The sequence below is a fragment of the Paramisgurnus dabryanus genome, chromosome 3 (genome assembly GCF_030506205.2).
Source record: "Paramisgurnus dabryanus chromosome 3, PD_genome_1.1, whole genome shotgun sequence".
NCBI lineage: Eukaryota > Metazoa > Chordata > Actinopteri > Cypriniformes > Cobitidae > Paramisgurnus > Paramisgurnus dabryanus.
Window position 1 is genome coordinate 23,257,910 of NC_133339.1, and position 19,636 is coordinate 23,277,545.

Here is a 19,636-nt window from a genome sequence, read left to right on the forward strand (position 1 = left end):
TATTTCCACAATATAGTTATAGTTTTATATAAAAGTTACGTAGTTTTCTTAACACTTTTTTTGTACGTTCAATTTTGAATACTTTTTTGTATCAAGTTTATACCAAATGATAAATAGTGGACGTTAACGTTAGAAAATATTACTTCCTGTTTGTGAGAATTAATCCTGATTCAGGACCACGGACAGTGCTTTTGCTCGTGTTTGAGAGCGAGAGAGAGAGAGAGAGAGAGAGAGAGAGAGAGAGAGAGAGAGAGAGAGAGAGAGAGAGAGAGAGAGAGGAGCACACCGGACAGGAGCGCATCGGTCGGACTTGGAAGTTGCGAGCATGGAGATCCGTCCGGACCGCTTTAAGGCTCAGGCTGGGAAAACCTTGGGGAAAATACACAGGTAAGCATTTTTCAATGTATTATGAAAATGTTTCTTCTTAATCTTCTGGATTAAACACTTAAAAAGCATAGCTTGTTGCTAAAAAGTGACATAAGTTCTGAATTAAGAGAACAACTGGAATTGAAAAATGTGTTTATGTCAGTGACTAAAACTTGGCAAAAAAAAGAAAGAAAGAAATTTGCTGGTTGAACCGAAGCCTATTAACTAGGTATTGTGATTATATCTGCGTTAAGATGTCATGTGTAAACCCTTGTCGCGATTGAGTCACTGTGTAAGGTGTTTTATGTAATCTATAGAGTAATCACACACTCTGTCCGATTGAGAAGATTGTAGCCTACAGATGGATCAGATTAGTGTGCGGTTAACCCGGTGTCACAGACATACGACGAGCTGCTTTAGCGCGTGACTTTCCAGTGTACAGTATAAATTACCTCATATTTCAAATAAACTTTATTTTAAAATATTTTATGTGAGAGATCTCGCGGCACAGGCTAGTTGACAAAAAATTGTTTTGTAAAAAATATAAATAATTGCACTAAATATTTTTTTTTGAAGAAGAAGATGGTAGCCTATGTTCTCTCAATAGTTTTTGCATAGCCAAATCAGGTGACTCATTAACCTGACAGGAACGAGCATTTAAAATGCCTTTAAATCTTATTCAGTAGGCCTATAGGCATCTAGGCGGCGCACATTAGCCTATGTCTTGATGGGTTGACCTTAAAGGTCAGAGAACAATCTTTAAAAATAAAGGTTTTGAAAGTGTTCTTCCAAAAGTCCACTTCCTTCTTACCTTTTTGTAGTCTGAAAAACCTTAACAATTAATATGCAACAGAAAGGTTATTTTTTGGAATCATACAGCATTTTTGGAATCCTTATTATTAAAAGTGTAGGTAATTGTAAATAAATGCAGCTGCTGCTGGAAAATATAATCACAGAACCATGTCGACAAACACTAAAAAAAGGTTAGAAATTTAGTTTTAAATTTAGAGTACGCTATTTAAACTCTTTTACAACTTATTCAAATCCGGATCGGAAGTAGCGCATCATGAGCACATACATCTGTTGGCCTTACAAATCCTTGAATTCTCCTCCCCACCCTCTCTCGCCCCTTTAAAACCCGTCTGCTTTATCGTTTTGTGCTTGGGTCGAGATTAGACGATGGACAACATGTGACTCTGCCTTTACATAGGCCAAGTACGCCACACATACGGGAAAGTCTTAATAAAACTTTTGTAGGCTAAATAAACGGCCAGTCAGAGACTGACAGACAAATGCATATTCATTTTTTTTATTATGTTTAACCCTTTCCCAAAGAAAAGGAAAAGCACAATTTAGTTTATTGGTTGTTTCTCTACACAGAGAATCAATGGAGAACAAATAGAGACTTAGAGTTCTTATTGGTTTCCTAGTACTGACCTCTTAAACATCTCAAACTCATTTCCCTAGATATACATAATAAAAGATTCGAACTCAAAGTTTCTCTTGTTTTTCCTTGTTTTTTTTAACTAGACTTACTCACAGGTTTTGTGGCACTAACTAATTAATTTATCTGAATCAGAGCTTTGAGGTTAAAATTTGTGCTAACCATAACACTGTAAACTTGTTTTTATTATTACTGGCAGCTGTTTGCCAACTTACTGTATTTAAATGTTTGTTATTTACTGGCAACAGTTTGTTTAAAGTTAACCCTTATGGGTTGTGTGGGATGTTTTTAGCCACTGTGGGAGTTTTTTTAGTCTTAATTTGGCCACAACTTTTTCTGTGTTTCAGCAAATGGAAAGATTTTTGGTGACAAATCTATATTGACACATATTTTGAAAAAAATGCTTTGAAATTTTTCAAAACCTCAACAATATACAGTGGGAAAATTAATACTCTTTCGGGTTGTTCGTGGATGTTAACAGCCACTAAATTAAAAAAATTTATCAGATTTTTTTTTACACTTTTTTTTTGCATGAATCTGTTAATCAACTGATCAAAACTACCAAATGTTTACAAAAAAATTCATTATTTTAACTATTTAATTGCCAAGGTCATAAGTCATGTCACTGATCTGGGGAATAATCGATTTTCAATATAAAAAGTGATTGTGGATTGGATTTTTTTTTTTACCTTTTTCACAATCTTGGGCATGTCAAGGATTAGAAAAACATTGGCTTTAATGCATTTTTAGTCTTTGTGTAGAATCATTTTGTATTTTTTTCTCCCTAATTAGTTGTTCATAAGCTGTTTTTGCCCCATTGACTTCCACCGATTATGAAATTTTTTGATTGTAAAGCCATGACATTATAAAATCATGCATTCTTGATTGTTGGTGGTTTTTCCTTTTGCAAATTGGTAAAATTTGTAATTTTTACTGTTGATCACCATGTGACACCATTAACCCTTTAGTAGGCCTGTGAAAGCAAAGCTTAATTTCTGGCTTGTACATTGAATTATATTGAGTTTAACAGGATATTAGTGTGTGTGTGTGTGTGTGTGTGTGTGTGTGTGTGTGTGTGTGTGTGTGTCTGGTTATTATCACGTTGTGGGGACCAATTGTCCCCACAAAGACAGGAATACCAGTATTTTTGTAACCTCGTGGGGACATTTTGGTGGAGGAAACAAGCTTATAAATCAAACAAAATGATGTTTCTTGAAAATGTGAAGTAGGAGAAAGGTTTCTGTGATGGTTGGGGCAGGTAAGGGGAATAGAATATATAGTTTATACAGTATAAAATGAATTACGTCTATGGAATGTCCCCACAAAACATGGAAACCAGAATGTGTGTGTGCATGTGTTTGTGTGTAAAATCTGATGTTGCACAAAAACTAAAAATGTATCAAAGCTAATGTTTTCAACCAATCATTGACATGTCCAAGACTGGCAGTAAAGACATGTTTTGTGTGTTTTTCCCCAAATCAGTGACATGACTTATGATCTCGAAAATTAAAGAGTTAAAATCATGATTTTTTTTTTTTAGAAACATTTGGTAGTTTTGATCAGTATTGGGGTTAATTAACAGATTTATGCAAATTTTTGTAAAAAATATTGATACATTTTTACAGTTGTTTAATTTAGTGGCTGTTAACACCCACAAACAACCCACAAGGGTTAAATGAACAATAAACATGAACAACTTTTAGTCTGCTAAATGACTAAATTTAAGTCTTTATCTTTACAGAATAAAACTAAAATAACAGAAATCTGAAGAAAAAAATGACAAAGATTGATTGAGGACTTTTGATTCCCAGAATGCTTTACATAAGGCTGTTATTTTAGTTTTATTCTGTAAAGATATATTTGTTAGTGTTTATGTTCATTTAACTTTGAACAAACTGTTGCCAGTAAATAACATAACATTTTAAATCTACATTAAGTTATGGCAAACAGTTGCATAACCACAGCCATTTTCTTACAGCATAGGGTTAAATTTGAAAAATGTTTGATATTTGCACAAAAGTTTGTGTTGAACAGTTTTAAATTTAGATTCCTCACACTCATTTTTTTCTGTTATGAGACTCGATGTCCCTGATAATATTTTAGAGAAAGCAGCCAGCAGCTGATGAATCATTTAAAGCTCAGTGATGCATCTTCTCTTCCTACTGTTTCAGCCTCACATGCCAGCTATGGAAACCATACACCCACACACCTGCAGTTCTCTCGTTCCTTTCTTATGCCTTCATACTTCATCTCTCCACTTCACTCCTTTCTTTAAGTTTTTTAATCACATCATAAATATATTTCATCAATCACAAATTTGCTATGGCTTAGCTCACAAACATGCAATCATTTTGATACATTTTTGTGTAAATGATCAATAAGAGTTTAATATAAAAATGACCTAATCAAATTACATATCATGTGCCCGAAACTATGTTTGCAAAATTGACACGAACAGATTTTCTTGTTTGCCACTTCAATTTTGCACGTTGACTACACTGCTTATCTGAAAGCATGTGAAGGTCAGACTGCTGGGATGTGTGTGTGTGTATCAGGAGGGGGGAAGTATCTCCCCAGGTGACACAGTCCCACTGAGACCCAATCTGTTCAATAGAGGCAGGGGAGGGTCAGAGGAGTTTGGCATAGAAATCATACAACAACGCTGATGATAGAACAGAAAGAAATGTGTGGATGGGAGGGGTAAGCAAGAGACTGAGATTTGTGGATCAGCTTTAATCTCTTACCTTATCATCAAATTTTCATGCAATGCCCCAAACAAGGTCAAAGAGGGCATCAGAACACCTTTCTGTACATCAAACAGTGAACCGTGAGAATCCTGAACTCTAAAGATAGGACAAATAAAACATATAGACAGAAGAATCGGTTGGGGGAAAGCTTCGCAGAGAGAACTGTAGGGTTATGTAATTTTTTTTACAGTTGTCTCTTCATCCTCTTACAGCTAGATTAAACAGGAAAGAGAGCATGCGTGTAAATGTATCAAATAATGCATGTTACATTTGCACACAAATACATTTTTGTAACTCTAATGCAAATGATAAATCTACAATAATTCTGCTATAATTTAAGTATCATCCGACTGAGGACTTGTTTAGTTAACAGGCTGGAATGTGTATTCATGGGAATTGACCGTGATCCTTAAAATTACAAAGAGAGGTCAAGTGTATAATATGGATATGAGATCAATACGAACTATCAAGCATTTGCTGGGGTAGAGTCATTATATATGCAAATGTTTCTGCATTGAATGTTATAAGGTTCAATTTTTTATAATGCTGATGTTAATGTCAAGCCATTGATCTGTGAGCGGGTCTGTTTTACCCTTGAATGTTTGTTAAAACATTTTAACTATCCCCTTCTGCTTTATAAAATGGACTACAAACACACATGCATGCACACAGGTCAGCTGGTTCATCATGAACCGTGGCATGTGATTTAGATGAGCTTACTGTTGTTGTACCATAGATGCATAAGTGCATGTTCTGTAATCCTAGATTTTTTAATGTCCAATGAACACGTGGTACAACAAGCACTCAGGCACAGTAAGCAAATATGAGAGTGAATATATCAAAGTATTAATTACAGCCAACAGTCATTCTCATTAGTGGCCGGCATATGTGCTGCTGTTGGCTGCAATCTGTTCTTAACAATCTTTAATTACGCATCTTGAACGTGTGTGCATGCAATTGTGTGTACTTTTTACAAATGATCCATGCATCTTTCTCTTTTTCATGTCTCTCTTTTTCACCCCATCCCCATCACTGTCTTTATCTTGTTCGTATTCATCTCCGGAAGTGAATAATTTTTATAATCCTAATCTGAGGGTGGAGTCACGGATTATCTGTGGATAAAAACAGAAAGAGGAAAGTGTGTGAGGGGGGTAAATGAGTCACGGTTGCGAGAGTTTTTAGTTGTAATTAAAACACATTGACGTGAGACACATTGGTCTTTTTGTTTTACTAATATGCATACACTTATTTGATTATTTCTTCTTACTTTACTTGTCTATTCGTGATTGTGTGCTGTTCAATGTTGAAGGGATTATGGGGGATCTGCTTTGTAGGACTAGAGAGGGAATGAGAAAAAGAGAGAAACCAACAAGTGAGACAGATGTGTTTCTATATGTGACCCTGCACTACAAAACCATAAACTGCACGGGTATATTACAGCAATAGCCAACAATACTTTGTATGGATAAAAAGTAAAAAAAAAAATAATGCCAAAATCATTAGGATACAGTGGCGGCAGCCAGGTGACTTCATTTTTCTAGGGCGCTTGATGTGAAGTTCGTCACAACATGTATGTGTGTAACAAAATATGTGTTCTGCGCATCGAGCGATCCTGTGTGCATCAAGTGTCTTGTCAAAATAAGTGCCTGCTGCAGACGCGTCTAAAGGGTTTATGATAAAAGAGACGCTTGTGTCTGCCAGATACTCGCATAATCTCAAACATAATCAGAGTTTACTGTTAAGGGAGTGTCTTGCGTGTATGTGGTTAACGTGAGCGTCTTTTTATTATAAACGGTTTTGATGCGTGTGCAGCAGGCATTTATTTTTACAAAACACATGATGCACATGGTTCACATGATGCATCAAACACATATTTTGAAAACACAAGCAACACACATGACACTCCGAACACCTATTTTGAATTTAAGCCTGTCGGATGAGCAGTCACCAGCCGCCACTGTTAGGATATTAAATAACGACCATGTTCTATGAAGATATTTTGTACATTTCTTACTGTAAATATATACAAAATTATTTTTCATTAGTAATATGTGTTGTTAAGGACTTCATTTGGCTAACTTTATAGACGGTTTTCTCAATATTTAGATTTTTGCACCCTCAGATTTCAGATTTTTAAATAATTTGTATATCGGCCAAATACTGTCCCAACAAACCAGACATCAATGGAAGGCTTATTTATTTAGCTTTCAGATGATATTTAATTTAAATTTTAAAAAGATTCACCCTTATGACTGGTTTTGTTGTCCAGGGTCACATAGGATTTGTGAAGATAAGAGGTAGGTCTCCATATTTTACGCTATTTCTTAAAACATGTTGTTTGGGTGAACCTCAGTCCAAATAAAATCAAATAAAATTTTGTTGTGCTATGATAATAAAAGCCATAATGAAAAAAATATTTATTTTAACTTTCTTTTAATGTATTAATGTAAAATATGACCAGATTCTTGGCAGGATTTAAAAGATTCCTTAATTAGATATTAAATACTAGACACATTTAATAAAAAAACTATTGTAATGTAATGCATGCATATATTTTATCCATACATTTAAATCCTACACTTAAAAAAAGACGCATTTGCACATTTCTGTGTTTGTGTGTGTATGTTTGTACAATATTTGTTTGTTTATTGGCTGTGCCCGTTGCAAGCAGGTTGCAAACCCAGATGGTCTCTCTTCAGGTCTCTGCTGGACTCCCATGTACTGCAATCTAGCGATACACACATTTTTGTTCAATGTCCCCTCTCTCTCTCTATGTCCTCTCTCTGTGATCCACCTGCTTTAAATGTATATGTGATGTCATGTTGAGGGTTCCCTAGTGCACAGAATCTCAACAAATTTTTTGAAATACAGTGACAATTTTTACAATACTTGTATTCAGTGTTTGTTGTCTATTGTGTCTCTGTGACCAATTAACACATACATTTTTGCCAAAATATGTAACTTTGCACTCCATATCACATAGAGTTTGATGGAACATTAAATAGTATTATTGTTACCTACTAATGTATCAGACTGATGTGGCCATTAATGATAGTTATGCTGTTTTTGAGTTTATTTACATGAACAGTTTTCGGAGCATTGTTAATTAAACCTGACACTGAATCTTCTTCCAGACTCCTCGAGAAACGGCAGCAAAATGGCGAGACGATTGAATTGTCGGCAGAGGGTCGTCCTGAGCTGGTGGAGGAGAAGGAGCTTCCCGTTGTGGACTGCACATGCTTCGGGATGCCGCGGCGCTATATCATTGCAATCCTGTCAGGATTGGGCTTCTGCATCTCATTCGGCATCCGCTGTAACCTGGGCGTGGCCATAGTCAGCATGGTCAATGATCACACCGTTTTTTACGGGAAAAAGCCTGTAATAGTGGTCAGTATCAGCACTGTAGTGTAATTCAATTTGATGACACACTGATGTGCATTTACAATATTAATAGTGGGTGTGAGCTATAAAAATATATGAAAACTGCACAGTTTGCGCTATTTATGGTTTCTTAAAAACATATAATACATACAGTACATGTAATGTTTCAATCATGGGTATTTAGATATACTTCAGATAAAGGCAGGCCTACATTCACATGTAACAGTTTGATGTTTGGAATTTTCAGCTTTTGTAGTAAAACTGTATATGTAAACCATTTAAAACAACCTTTGTTTCTTTGTACTAGCACTTTTAGGGTACATTTCACACCCCCTCTTCTCACATTTCAAATTCATCATAATAGCAACTCGATACATTGAAGAATGATGTGTAAACACTTTAAATCTACAAGCACTGCATTTTATAGTCGGAAAGTTGCATACGATGCTGTTGTGTTGTTGGATGAGAGAAGTTTGACTGTCTTTATTTGGCCAGGCTGCTCAGTTTACGTGGGACCCAGAGACAGTAGGCATGATTCACGGCTCGTTCTTCTGGGGTTACATCGTTACGCAAATCCCTGGTGGATTCATCTGTCAGAAATTTGCTGCCAATAGGTAGTGTGATCAGCAAATGTTTTCTCGAGCACTGGGCTGTTTAAGTGGGAAGAATTCAACTGCATTGTAATAAGATGTTCGCATAATTCTTTATTGTAATATGCCTTAATAAAGTGTAACATGTCTGTGTCTTGTTCTCAGAGTGTTTGGCTTTGCCATTGTGGCCACATCGACCCTTAATATGCTGATTCCAGCAGCAGCAAGAGTTCACTATGGGTGTGTTATCATGGTCAGGATTTGCCAAGGGCTTGTGGAGGTATGCCATCTGTGTGCCTATGTGAATCTGTGGGTATCTGAAATATATGTATTATAAAAATGAATACGTTTTTGTTGCAGTCATGGTTACATGTAACACACATTAATATGTCCTATTTCACAATTGTAAGGGTGTATCATATCCTGCCTGCCATGGGATCTGGGCCAAATGGGCTCCGCCCCTCGAAAGAAGTCGATTGGCTACAACAGCATTTTGTGGTGAGATTAAACCTGTCACATGCACACCCACATCAATATTTCTCATGTTTATGTATTATTCAAAAATAATGCACACCCAGGTGGTAATGCGGCACTACGCCCATGTGTGTATTATTCCACTTATTCCACAGTTACCACACAGACAAGGTGGTTATTTTAAGACATTTGACAGGTCAGGTGTGTGTTTATCAAAAAATAATGTGTACCGGTGGTAACATTTCTCAACCAATCAGAATAAAGCATTCAACAGCCCTGTGGTATAAATATCAATACATGCATACTATTGCATTTAACCAGTATACTGAATTATCTTCAAAAATCCATGACATAATTGCTGCGTCCGAAACCGCCTACTACATACTATATAGTACGCGAAAAGCAGTAGGCGAGGCGAGTAGTATGTCCGAATACATAGTATTCGAAAAACAGTATGCGAAAAGTACCCGGATGACCTACTACTTCCGGTTAGATTTTGCAGTGTGCATACGATGGACGCTTCACTATCCCATGATGCCCCGGACGAGGAGTTATCCAACGAAGAAGAGGCACGCGGCTGTTTTCGCGCTGAAATGACATGACGTGATGACGACGTATGTCACGTGATGTAGCAAGATGGCGGATGTAGTACGTCCGAATCTCATTCATACTACCAGGATTCATACTATACAGTACCTACTGTTTTAACGGCAAGTAAGTAGGTACTTCATCTAATTCAGTACCTACTATACAGTATGCGGTTTCGGACGCAGCCAAAATTTGTTTTATATAATCAGTGTTGGGGAAAGTTACTTTTAAAGGCAGGGTATGATCTCTGAAAGCCAATGTTGATATTTGAAATCATCTTAACAAACACGCCCCTATCCCAATAGAATCCCTGGACCTTCTTTGATAGGCCCACCCCACACATACGCAACCCAGGCAACGATGTCGGTTAGTAGACACGCCCCTTACTGCTGATTGGCTACAAGTGTGTTTTGGTAGTCAGCCCAACTTCCTTTTCCAAAGCGTTTTTCAGAAATCATGCACTCCGCCATTAAAAGTAATTCATTACAATATTAGTTACAATAAATAAAGTAATTAAGTTATTCCCCAAAAAAGTAACTAATTGCATTACTTAGTTACTTTTCATAAAAAGTAATACTTATGTAAAGTGCTTTTGCATTACTTTTTCTTACTTGGTTCTGCTTTCAGAAATTGCATATTTCCATTACAAAATGTCCCAGCAAGCAAAAACCAAGACGTTGAAATGACGGCTAACTATAGACCCAATATAGACCGGCTATGAGTAACCCACTTCTACCCTAAATAGCCTTGAATTTGGTTACATGCCATTTTTGCCAAAATAACTTGAAGATGTATGATATTCCAACATGTAGGCAAAGTCAACAGGTGTTCAAGGTGTTTGCTTTCATTTGTTTTAAAGTTATACGTATCGTCTATTCTTGGGCTATGGTAGACGTCTATTAGATTTTCACTGACAGACCAAATTTAGCCTGGTTTTAGCCCAAATTGCTTGCTGGGTGTGAAACTCTGGCCTGCCATCTACGTTTCTGACTCAAACTGTTCCTGCTCAGGCACGCATGCATAGTGCGCTAATCTTCTTGACTATTCAGTTAAATTCAGTACATTATTATTAAACTGAAAAGTAACTTGCATCACTTTAAAAAAAACATTTATAAAGTAATGCGTATATTTATAGAGTAATGCTGCGTTACTTGTTACTTCAGAAAAGTAATAATATTACATATACGATAGTATAATATAATAATGAATATATATTAATATATTAATTTATATATTAAGAATATAATATAATATAATATCATATAATGCATGTTACTTGTAATGCAAGTAATTGCAAACACTGCATAAAATACAGTTATTTTGTAGGTTTTTAACCTAATGTTTGGTTCTGGTTTGTTATTTGAAATGATATTTAACTCTTTAGTTGAAAAATGAATGAAGTGTTTTAAGAATCTATAAAAGACTGTGTTGATGTGTGTTCTAGGATCATATGCTGGTGCTGTTGTTGCAATGCCTTTGGCTGGAGTCTTGGTCCAGTACACTGGCTGGTCTTCAGTGTTTTATGTGTACGGTAAGCAGCAAACAATTCCCAGACACACACACACACACACTCCCTCATTTACTTACTGTCTTTTCATTTTCTTCTCCATTTTTCCTTTTTTTTGTTTTTTCCTTGTCTTACAGGTAGTGTAGGAATATTCTGGTATCTCTTTTGGATTTTGGTGTCCTATGAGAGTCCAGCCGCTCACCCGACCATCACACCAGAAGAGAGGAAATACATTGAGGATGCCATCGGGGAAACCGCTGGCCTGGTCAACCCTCTTCAGGTACACACATATTTGTTTTTATACGTTGAGGAACTTTCCATAGACGTAATGGCTACAAACTGTATATTCTCCTCTTCCCCTTACCTAACCCCTGAACCTTACCCTTACAGAAAACGTTCTGCATTTTTCTTAAATAAACATGATTTAATTTGTTTAAAAACCAGTTAAGCAGACCACTGACTGGTCCCCACAATGTATGTGATTAAGACATTTACTAGAAAAGCACACACTGTGAATCTCATTTCTCATCTCTAAATGCTGTGCTGCACTGTGCTGGATATGTTCGACCCCTGCTTTTACTTTACTCTGCAGAAATTTAAAACTCCCTGGCGGCACTTTTTTACCTCAATGCCAGTGTATGCCATCATCGTGGCCAACTTCTGTAGAAGCTGGACGTTTTACCTCCTCCTCATCAGCCAGCCTGCGTACTTTGAGGAGGTGTTCGGCTTCGAAATAAGCAAGGTGAAACAAACAAGTGAAGCTGTCATAAGCAAGGGTTCTCGTGGGTCATAATAAAAAAAAAAGGTAGTGGGTTGGGAAAACCAGGGTTTAGATGAATCCAGGACTGTGCCTTAGTAATATTAGGAACTTTAAAGGAATAGTATACCCTTTTGCCATATTAAACTATGTTATTACCTCAACTTAGACGAATGAATACATATCTATCTTTTTTCAATGCGTGCACTGTACAGCGCGTCGTGAATGTGTTAGCATTTAGCCTAGCCCCATTCATTCCTATGGTACCAAACAGGGAAGCCACCAAACACTTCCGGGTTTTCCCTATTTAAAGACATGAGGAGCTATACCAGTAAGTATGGTGCCACAAAATAAAACTTTTTTTTGGTACCATAGGAATGAATGGGGCTAGGCTAAATGCTAACAGATTCATAACGCGCTGTACAGTGCACGCATTGAAAAAAGATATGGTATGTATTAATTCGTCTAGGTTGAGGTAATAACATAGTTTAATATGGCAAAAGAGTAGACTATTCCTTTAAGTACTTTTTACAAACATATCTTACAAAAAATTACTGATATGACTATTAAAACAATGATTTTAAAGGGGTCATATTATGTGATTTTTTTAAAGATGTAAAATAAGTCTTTTGTGTCTCCAGAGTGTCTATGTGAAGATTTAGCTTAAAATACTCCACAGATAATTTATTATAGCATGTTAAAATTGCCACTTTGTAGGTCTGAGCAAAAGTGTGTCATTTTTGGGTGTGTCCTTTAAAATGCAAATGAGCTGATAAAATGCAAACACTGATTGCAATGATGATGGTTTGTTGTAATTGAAATGGCAGTGCTGTGGTTGGATAGTGTAGATAAAGGGGGCAGGATTATTATAATACGCCTAGCTACCTACCTCACAAAACAGGCGAAATCTGAACTACCTAATTTTTCACATTCTTGCAGAAAATGGCTTACTCAAACAAAGTTACTGAGTTGATATTTTTCACATTTTTTAGGTTGATAGAAGCACTGGAGACCCAATCATAGCACTTAAACATGGAAAAAGTCAGATTTTCACCCTATGACCCCTTTAAGATATGTCTGTGCAATCTGTTTTTAGTTAAGACAACTCAAACATAAATTTTAGGGACTTGACTTAAGTCCGGAAAACCACCCCATAATGTTTATTAGGAAATCAAAGTTATTAAGTTCATCAACTTTTAACTTGTCCAACTCTATACCCTCAAAAATAAAGGTGCTTGACTATGCCATAAACCAACTGGTTCATAAAATCCCTTTAACATCAGCAAAAGCTTTTATTTTTCACAGTTCTTTGGATACTATTTTATACTGTGTAGTACGGAGCCCCAAAGGGGACATGGAGCAAAAATTAAATAAAGTTTAGTTTCATGTGCTCACGTGAAACTTTCATGTGCTCACACGAAACCTTCATGTGCATATTTTTTTTTTAAAGTTTAGTTTCGCGTGCTCACGTGAAGCTATCACACGAGCACGTGAAACTGTTGCAGTTTGAGAACGCGATAGTTTCACGCAAGCACACGGTAGTTTCACGCGAGCACGCGAAACTAAACTTTTAAAAAGATTCTGCACATGAAAGTTTCACGTGAGCACATGAAAGTTTCACGTGAGCACATGAAAGTTTCACGTGAGCACATGAAAGTTTCACGTGAGGACATGAAACTAAACTATAGATTTTTTTACTCCAATGTCACCCTAGGGGCTCGGTAGTATTGTTTAACTTGAAACATGTTTTCAGATTATGTGTTTGATAGCTATTTTCAAATCTTTTTTCTTTCTGTTCTTCAGGTGGGGATAGTGTCTGCACTTCCTCATTTAGTGATGACCATCATAGTACCAATTGGAGGGCAACTGGCCGACTACCTGAGATCACACAATTTAATGACTACAACAAATGTCCGCAAACTCATGAACTGCGGAGGTAAGATAAACATGGATGCATACACTTAAAAAAGCTGCTATGTGATGCCATAAAAGAACCATTTTTGGACAAATACTTTCATGAAGAACCTTTAAAGGGCACATATTGCAAAATCCACTTGGGACATAAATGTGTGTGGGCAGTGTGTGAATACAACAACCCTACAATTAAAAAAATCCACCCTCTTCTTCTTTTTTAATAACCATCAAACCAAAGCAGTCTTATTAGACATGCGGTTTTGATTTTATTGTTAGTGTGATGTCAGACTGATAAAGCCCCGCCCATGGCCACTGACTGACTTGTTAATTTTACCCAAAAGCATTTATAAATATGTTTGTCAGCATGCTGTAGTGCTGATGCAGCTAAAGATGTATTTGTCTCAGACTATATTCACAGGAATCAGATCTATTTTTAACCAAAAGCGCTCACTGTCTGTTGGTAAGGGAGAGAGGAGCAGTAGCTCATTACCATTTAAAGGTACACAGAAGAACACAGCACTTTTTTGCTCCCATCCAAATAGGGGCATTGTGGACATGCTATAACAAATTATTCGTGGGGTGTTTTTTGAGTTGATACTTAACAGACACATTCTAGGCGGCACACCTGAGACTTACATTTTGTAAAAATTGGGCATAAAATCCGCCCTTTAACATCTAAAGAGCCTTCATATACTTTAGGTTCTTCAGATTATGAAAAGGTTTGAAAGAAACTGTTCTTCCACAAACCTTTGAATGAATTGTTCTTCTGGTTCTTCTATTGCTTTGCTGTGAAGAAGCATTGACAAATCTTTATTTTTAGAAGTGTAGACAGGGAGAAAAACTGGAAAAAAAATGTAACACTTCACACAAAGATTGTTTACTCCGTGCTGTTTCAACCTCAGATATTATTATTTTTTCTATTGAACCCAAAAGAACTTTGTTACAGAGGACAGACATATGAAGAAAAATCTTTACATAGGTCACAGCGAACGGAGTCTCCTTAAAGGAAACTGTTGTACATTTAAAATCCACGATAAAGAACTATTTCTTTAATAAAAGACAAAATTAAAAGTATGCAGAATCAGAAACCGTGTTTGTGATAGATGTGTCAGATTTGTGTTGTTCTTGTTTTGTCTGGTCCTGTGATGGCAGCTGGGGTGATAATCACTCATGCATTGATGCATGATACACAAACTTTATCACAATCAACCGCACACACAATATACAAACACACACTACACAGAAACAGATGTACCACAGACACAGCATCCAAAAAAATGTCACTCCACAAAGTAACAACAGGTACGCTCAGACCCAGGTACATCATCGTCCATAGTGGACCCCATAGGCCACTGCTATATTAAAGAGACGGTAACGTGTGTGTTTGTGTGTTTCAGGGTTTGGAATGGAAGCCACTTTACTCTTAGTTGTTGGTTTCTCACATACCAAAGCAATGGCCATCTCTTTCCTTGTGCTGGCTGTTGGCTTCAGTGGATTTGCAATTTCAGGTTAGTAACAATTTAGGTGCAAGACAAAACGACCAAGAGAAGTCCAGCCATGCTAAAATATACACTGTCAGAAAAGAAATGGTTCCAAGCTGTTACTGGGGCAATAGCCTTAAAGGTGGGGTGCATGATCTCTGAAAGCCAATGTTGACATTTGAAATCACCTAAACAAACACACCCCACCCCAGTAGAATCTGGACCCACATTTGATAGACCCGCCCCACACATACGCAACCCAGGTAACGATGTTGGTTAGTAGACGTACTTTACTGATGATTGGCTACAAGTGTGTTTTGGTAGTCGGCTCGATTTCTTTTTCCAAAGTGTTTTTCAGAAATCATGCACCCCACCTTTAATAAGGTCCTACCATTTATGTACAGATATGTATACATTTGATACCAATATCTCTGAGGTACTAATATGACTTATATGAGGTGTACTTTTCGAAAGGGTACCGTCCCAGTGACAAGCAAACAAGCACTTTTTGACCATTTTTACATGTTTTCATCTATAACAAAAAGGTCCACATTTTCTCTCACATTCTTTCTCGCCCAGGGTTTAATGTGAATCATCTTGACATAGCTCCACGCTACGCTAGTATCCTGATGGGAATCTCCAATGGAGTGGGCACTTTGTCAGGAATGGTGTGTCCTCTTATAGTTGGAGCGATGACCAAACATAAGGTACATGTTAAAAATATCACACAATTACACTTTCACATGCCAAAATGTTGATTTATGCTATTGTTGTTTATAAATGTATTTATTTTTAATTATTCATTTTCCTTGTAGACACGTGAGGAGTGGCAATATGTGTTTCTCATTGCATCCCTGGTGCATTATGGGGGTGTGATTTTTTATGGTACGCTGTCACATTCCCACACAATTTTCATTACATTATGGTAGAGCATTGTGTTAGCAGCGCAAAGGTCATGGGTTTAATTCCAAGGAAACACACAAACTAATTAAAGGTAAAATTTGAATGCATTGTAAGTATCTTTAGATAAAAGCTTCTCCCAAATGCATAATTGTAAATGTTTGTATTATAAACCTGAGGAACTGCATATGTTTAAAATTCAATTTTATTAACTGGCTAAAATCTAATTTATTGCATTTCCTAGGGATCTTTGCATCAGGTGAGAAGCAGTCATGGGCAGATGCTGAGGATACCAGTGAAGAGAAGTGTGGCATTCTGGGAGAAGACGAACTGGCCAATGAAACAGAAGAGTTGTACAGGACGGGTGGACAGTATGGAGCTATCAACAACCCACATACTGGTGGTACGAATGGTGGCAAAACTGGAAGCGGAGCAGGATGGGTAACAGATTGGGATAAAAAAGAAGAATACGTTCAACCAGTCGGGACAAATAGTTATCTATATGGAGGAGAGGGAAAAAGAGAGCTCATATAATGGATAAAAGAGATTTGAAGTGTAGATAATTGGACTAAATAATAAATAGGCTACACACTAATACCAAGTGATAGAGTAAGTGAGTGAGTTGATGTGTGTGTGTGTGTGTGTGTGTGTGTGTGTGTGTGTCTGTCTGGTAATTATCACATTGTGATATTAACACAAAGATAGGAAATACCAGTAAATTTGTAACCTTGTGGGGACATTTTTAGGTTCCTCATGAGGAAACAAGCTTATAAATCAAACAAAATTATGATGTTTATTGAAAATTTAAGGTATACAATAAAGTTTTCTGTGATGGTTGGGGTTAGGGTTTGGGCAAGGCAATATACAGTTTGTACAGTATAAAAACCATATACGTCTATGGAATGATTGCAGGTATGAGATATATGTGTGTCAAATTGAAAAACAGCATAATGTAAATTAAAAGGCCTCATTTATGTATCTTTAGAAGCCACACTGGCAAAACCTCTGGCAACCTGTCAGTTATCTGTGCAACTTACACTCAGTTCCTGTAAGAACCCTAAAGAGTGACAAATGTTTTCTCCGTGAACCCACCAAAAGAGAAAACGTTTTGTGACTTTTGAAATGTATTTTTATTTCCATGGGTGCAAAAAAATTAGGTAGCAACCTAACCCTTAGGTATACAAAAGCGGTCACTGGAATGGTACCCTTTAAAAGATCCTAACATGTATAGTTTATGTACAGATATGTAGCTGTTATATACCATTATGTATCTGTAAGGAACTAAAATGTACCTTGGGGGATTAATATGCACTCTTTAAAAAGTTCTAATTTTGAAAGGGTACCACCCCTGTGCCCCTTCTTTTGTACTTTTTTTTTCTAAGGGTGTACAGAGGGTTCTTCCAGTTTGTCATCTGAGGGACATCAATCAATGCCCCCAGAATCATTTAGATTTTTATAGTGAGCGGTGCTCTATGAATTAAACAGTAAGTTCAGTATTTTAGGTGTTCTGCCAAGGTCACTGTAATGCACTTAAAGTGGCAAATCGATAGACATGTTCAAGGATGTTGTTTAAAAGCATATACTGTGTGATCGTTCGTGTACGTATGAGTATTATTATTTACTGTGTTCACTTCCTTTTGTTTTATCCAGTGCTTTAAATATTAAATGGTGCAAGCAAACCCATGGATGTAAATATGTGTATTTGTCCATAAGTATGTGCATTAAAAGTAAGTTTTAAATGTGAGTGTATGTGAAATTAAATGACCTACTTCCTCATCACTGGGTCAATGCACAATGCACATTTTTGTTCTCTGGTGTACATTGTTACGCACAGTAATTACACACACACTAATGTGAGGTAAACACATGCACACACGTGTCCAGATATATGAGAGACTATTCAGTCAGAGTGCAATATGAATTGAGGGAACCAATCAGAGAACAGAATTACGAATAAAAAGAGGATGATAGTATATTTATGGCTTTCTGCCTTTTCTGCATTGTTATTCTACTTAACTTTTACTGTATTTGTGTTTTTTTGTTCATGCTTCTCTCCTTAATATTTATTTTTTTCTCTTATTTGTCAGAATTGTGACAATATATAAACAACAAGGAGATCAATACAACTCTTAGAACTAATAAAATAATTTACAAAATGTGTACAAATGTATATGTGAAAATTCCTTGTGTACAATAAAAACAAAAACTATACAAACTTACTGTGTCTTTTTCTGTCCCTTGCATTATAAAAACAGGCACAGGGCTGGGCATTGATGCTACTTGACGCGTTTAGGGCTTTATGAATGTGTATAAGCCACATTTCATTGTTTCTGCATCACTCTGATTACTTTCCCTCGTGAGCTCTCATCGGTTTTTCTGCTTATACCTTTTTCATCTCTCTCATGTAGCCTTCTCTCCGCCCACAGAGGGCATCTGCTGTCCTCTAATCTTCGACTAAAATCACTAAAATAATCCCACTGTCCATCTGTCATTCAGAAAGAGAAAGAGACAGAGACAGCGTTCTTTGCGTGCGAATGCTATGTAGTGTTCAGTGACATCTAGTGGTGCAAATGAGTAATGTCTGGCTAAAATAAAAGCTAATAGTTTTTTTGCAATTTTTTACGTTTCTATGTATCTTTCATCAACCCATTCCAATCTTTTTACAGAATTATCTGCATAAAAAGATAAGGAAAAATACTTTATACTTTACTAATGGTAATTGACACCATAGAAAAGTAGCTTATAGTAAGATATATTTGTGTTTCGGTTACATATAAACTATATAATATATGGCTCGTATATACTCGTATTTTTTTTTTTTTTTTTTTTTTTATTAACGAATATAAAAAGTACACATACATTCAGGGAAAGAAAATCATTGTTAAATCACAGACAATTCGAATAATAATACAAAATATGAAAAAATAAATAAATATCACAATCAGTTATTGGTTTGCATAAGCTTAAGCTATACCGTCATAAATTATATACCTAGGTAAGAAAAGTGCATAATTTAAGTTACATCTTTAAATAAATCATTATAACATTTCAAAAATAGCGTACATTTTTTGTTTTTTATAAGTCAGAGATGAGACAATGGATCTTATTTAAGTAAAAAAAAGTGGAAATTACAGAGGGCATTTAAGCCATTTTTGTTTGTGGATGAACAATTTAGCATAATAAATATTTTTTATAAAATCATTTGGGATATTCATTATAGAAAATTATATCTTTAACAGTGAAGCTATGGGTCATATTTGTATAACTGTTCCCCCTTATTACAAAATTTTTTGATGACACGTCCCTTTGTCCTTTTAATATTTTAAACGATCTGATTGGTCCAGACTCAGAAGGCGGAACATAAAGGAAAAATTGGAAAGAGGCATTACATCACCATTGGTTAATTCTTACTTCCGTTTGTTCCTCGCCCAATAGAATAACGAACAGAGACAGACCGGATACATTTCATTGGTCATTGTACCTTGAG

General features: G+C 36.2%; 1 protein-coding gene across 1 annotated transcript; it reads left to right on the plus strand.

Moving 5' to 3' along the window:
* Positions 1 to 256: 256 nt before the first annotated feature.
* On the plus strand, positions 257 to 18,358 carry slc17a7a (solute carrier family 17 member 7a). Its single transcript, XM_065280019.2, has 13 exons — positions 257 to 387; positions 7,692 to 7,944; positions 8,434 to 8,552; positions 8,694 to 8,808; positions 8,939 to 9,026; positions 11,035 to 11,121; positions 11,235 to 11,377; positions 11,690 to 11,839; positions 13,658 to 13,790; positions 15,166 to 15,276; positions 15,829 to 15,956; positions 16,065 to 16,134; positions 16,394 to 18,358. Exons 1-13 carry the CDS (start codon positions 326 to 328, stop codon positions 16,681 to 16,683), a joined length of 1,749 nt encoding a protein of 582 aa, XP_065136091.1. The 5' UTR covers positions 257 to 325; the 3' UTR covers positions 16,684 to 18,358.
* The last annotated feature ends 1,278 nt before the right edge of the window (positions 18,359 to 19,636 follow it).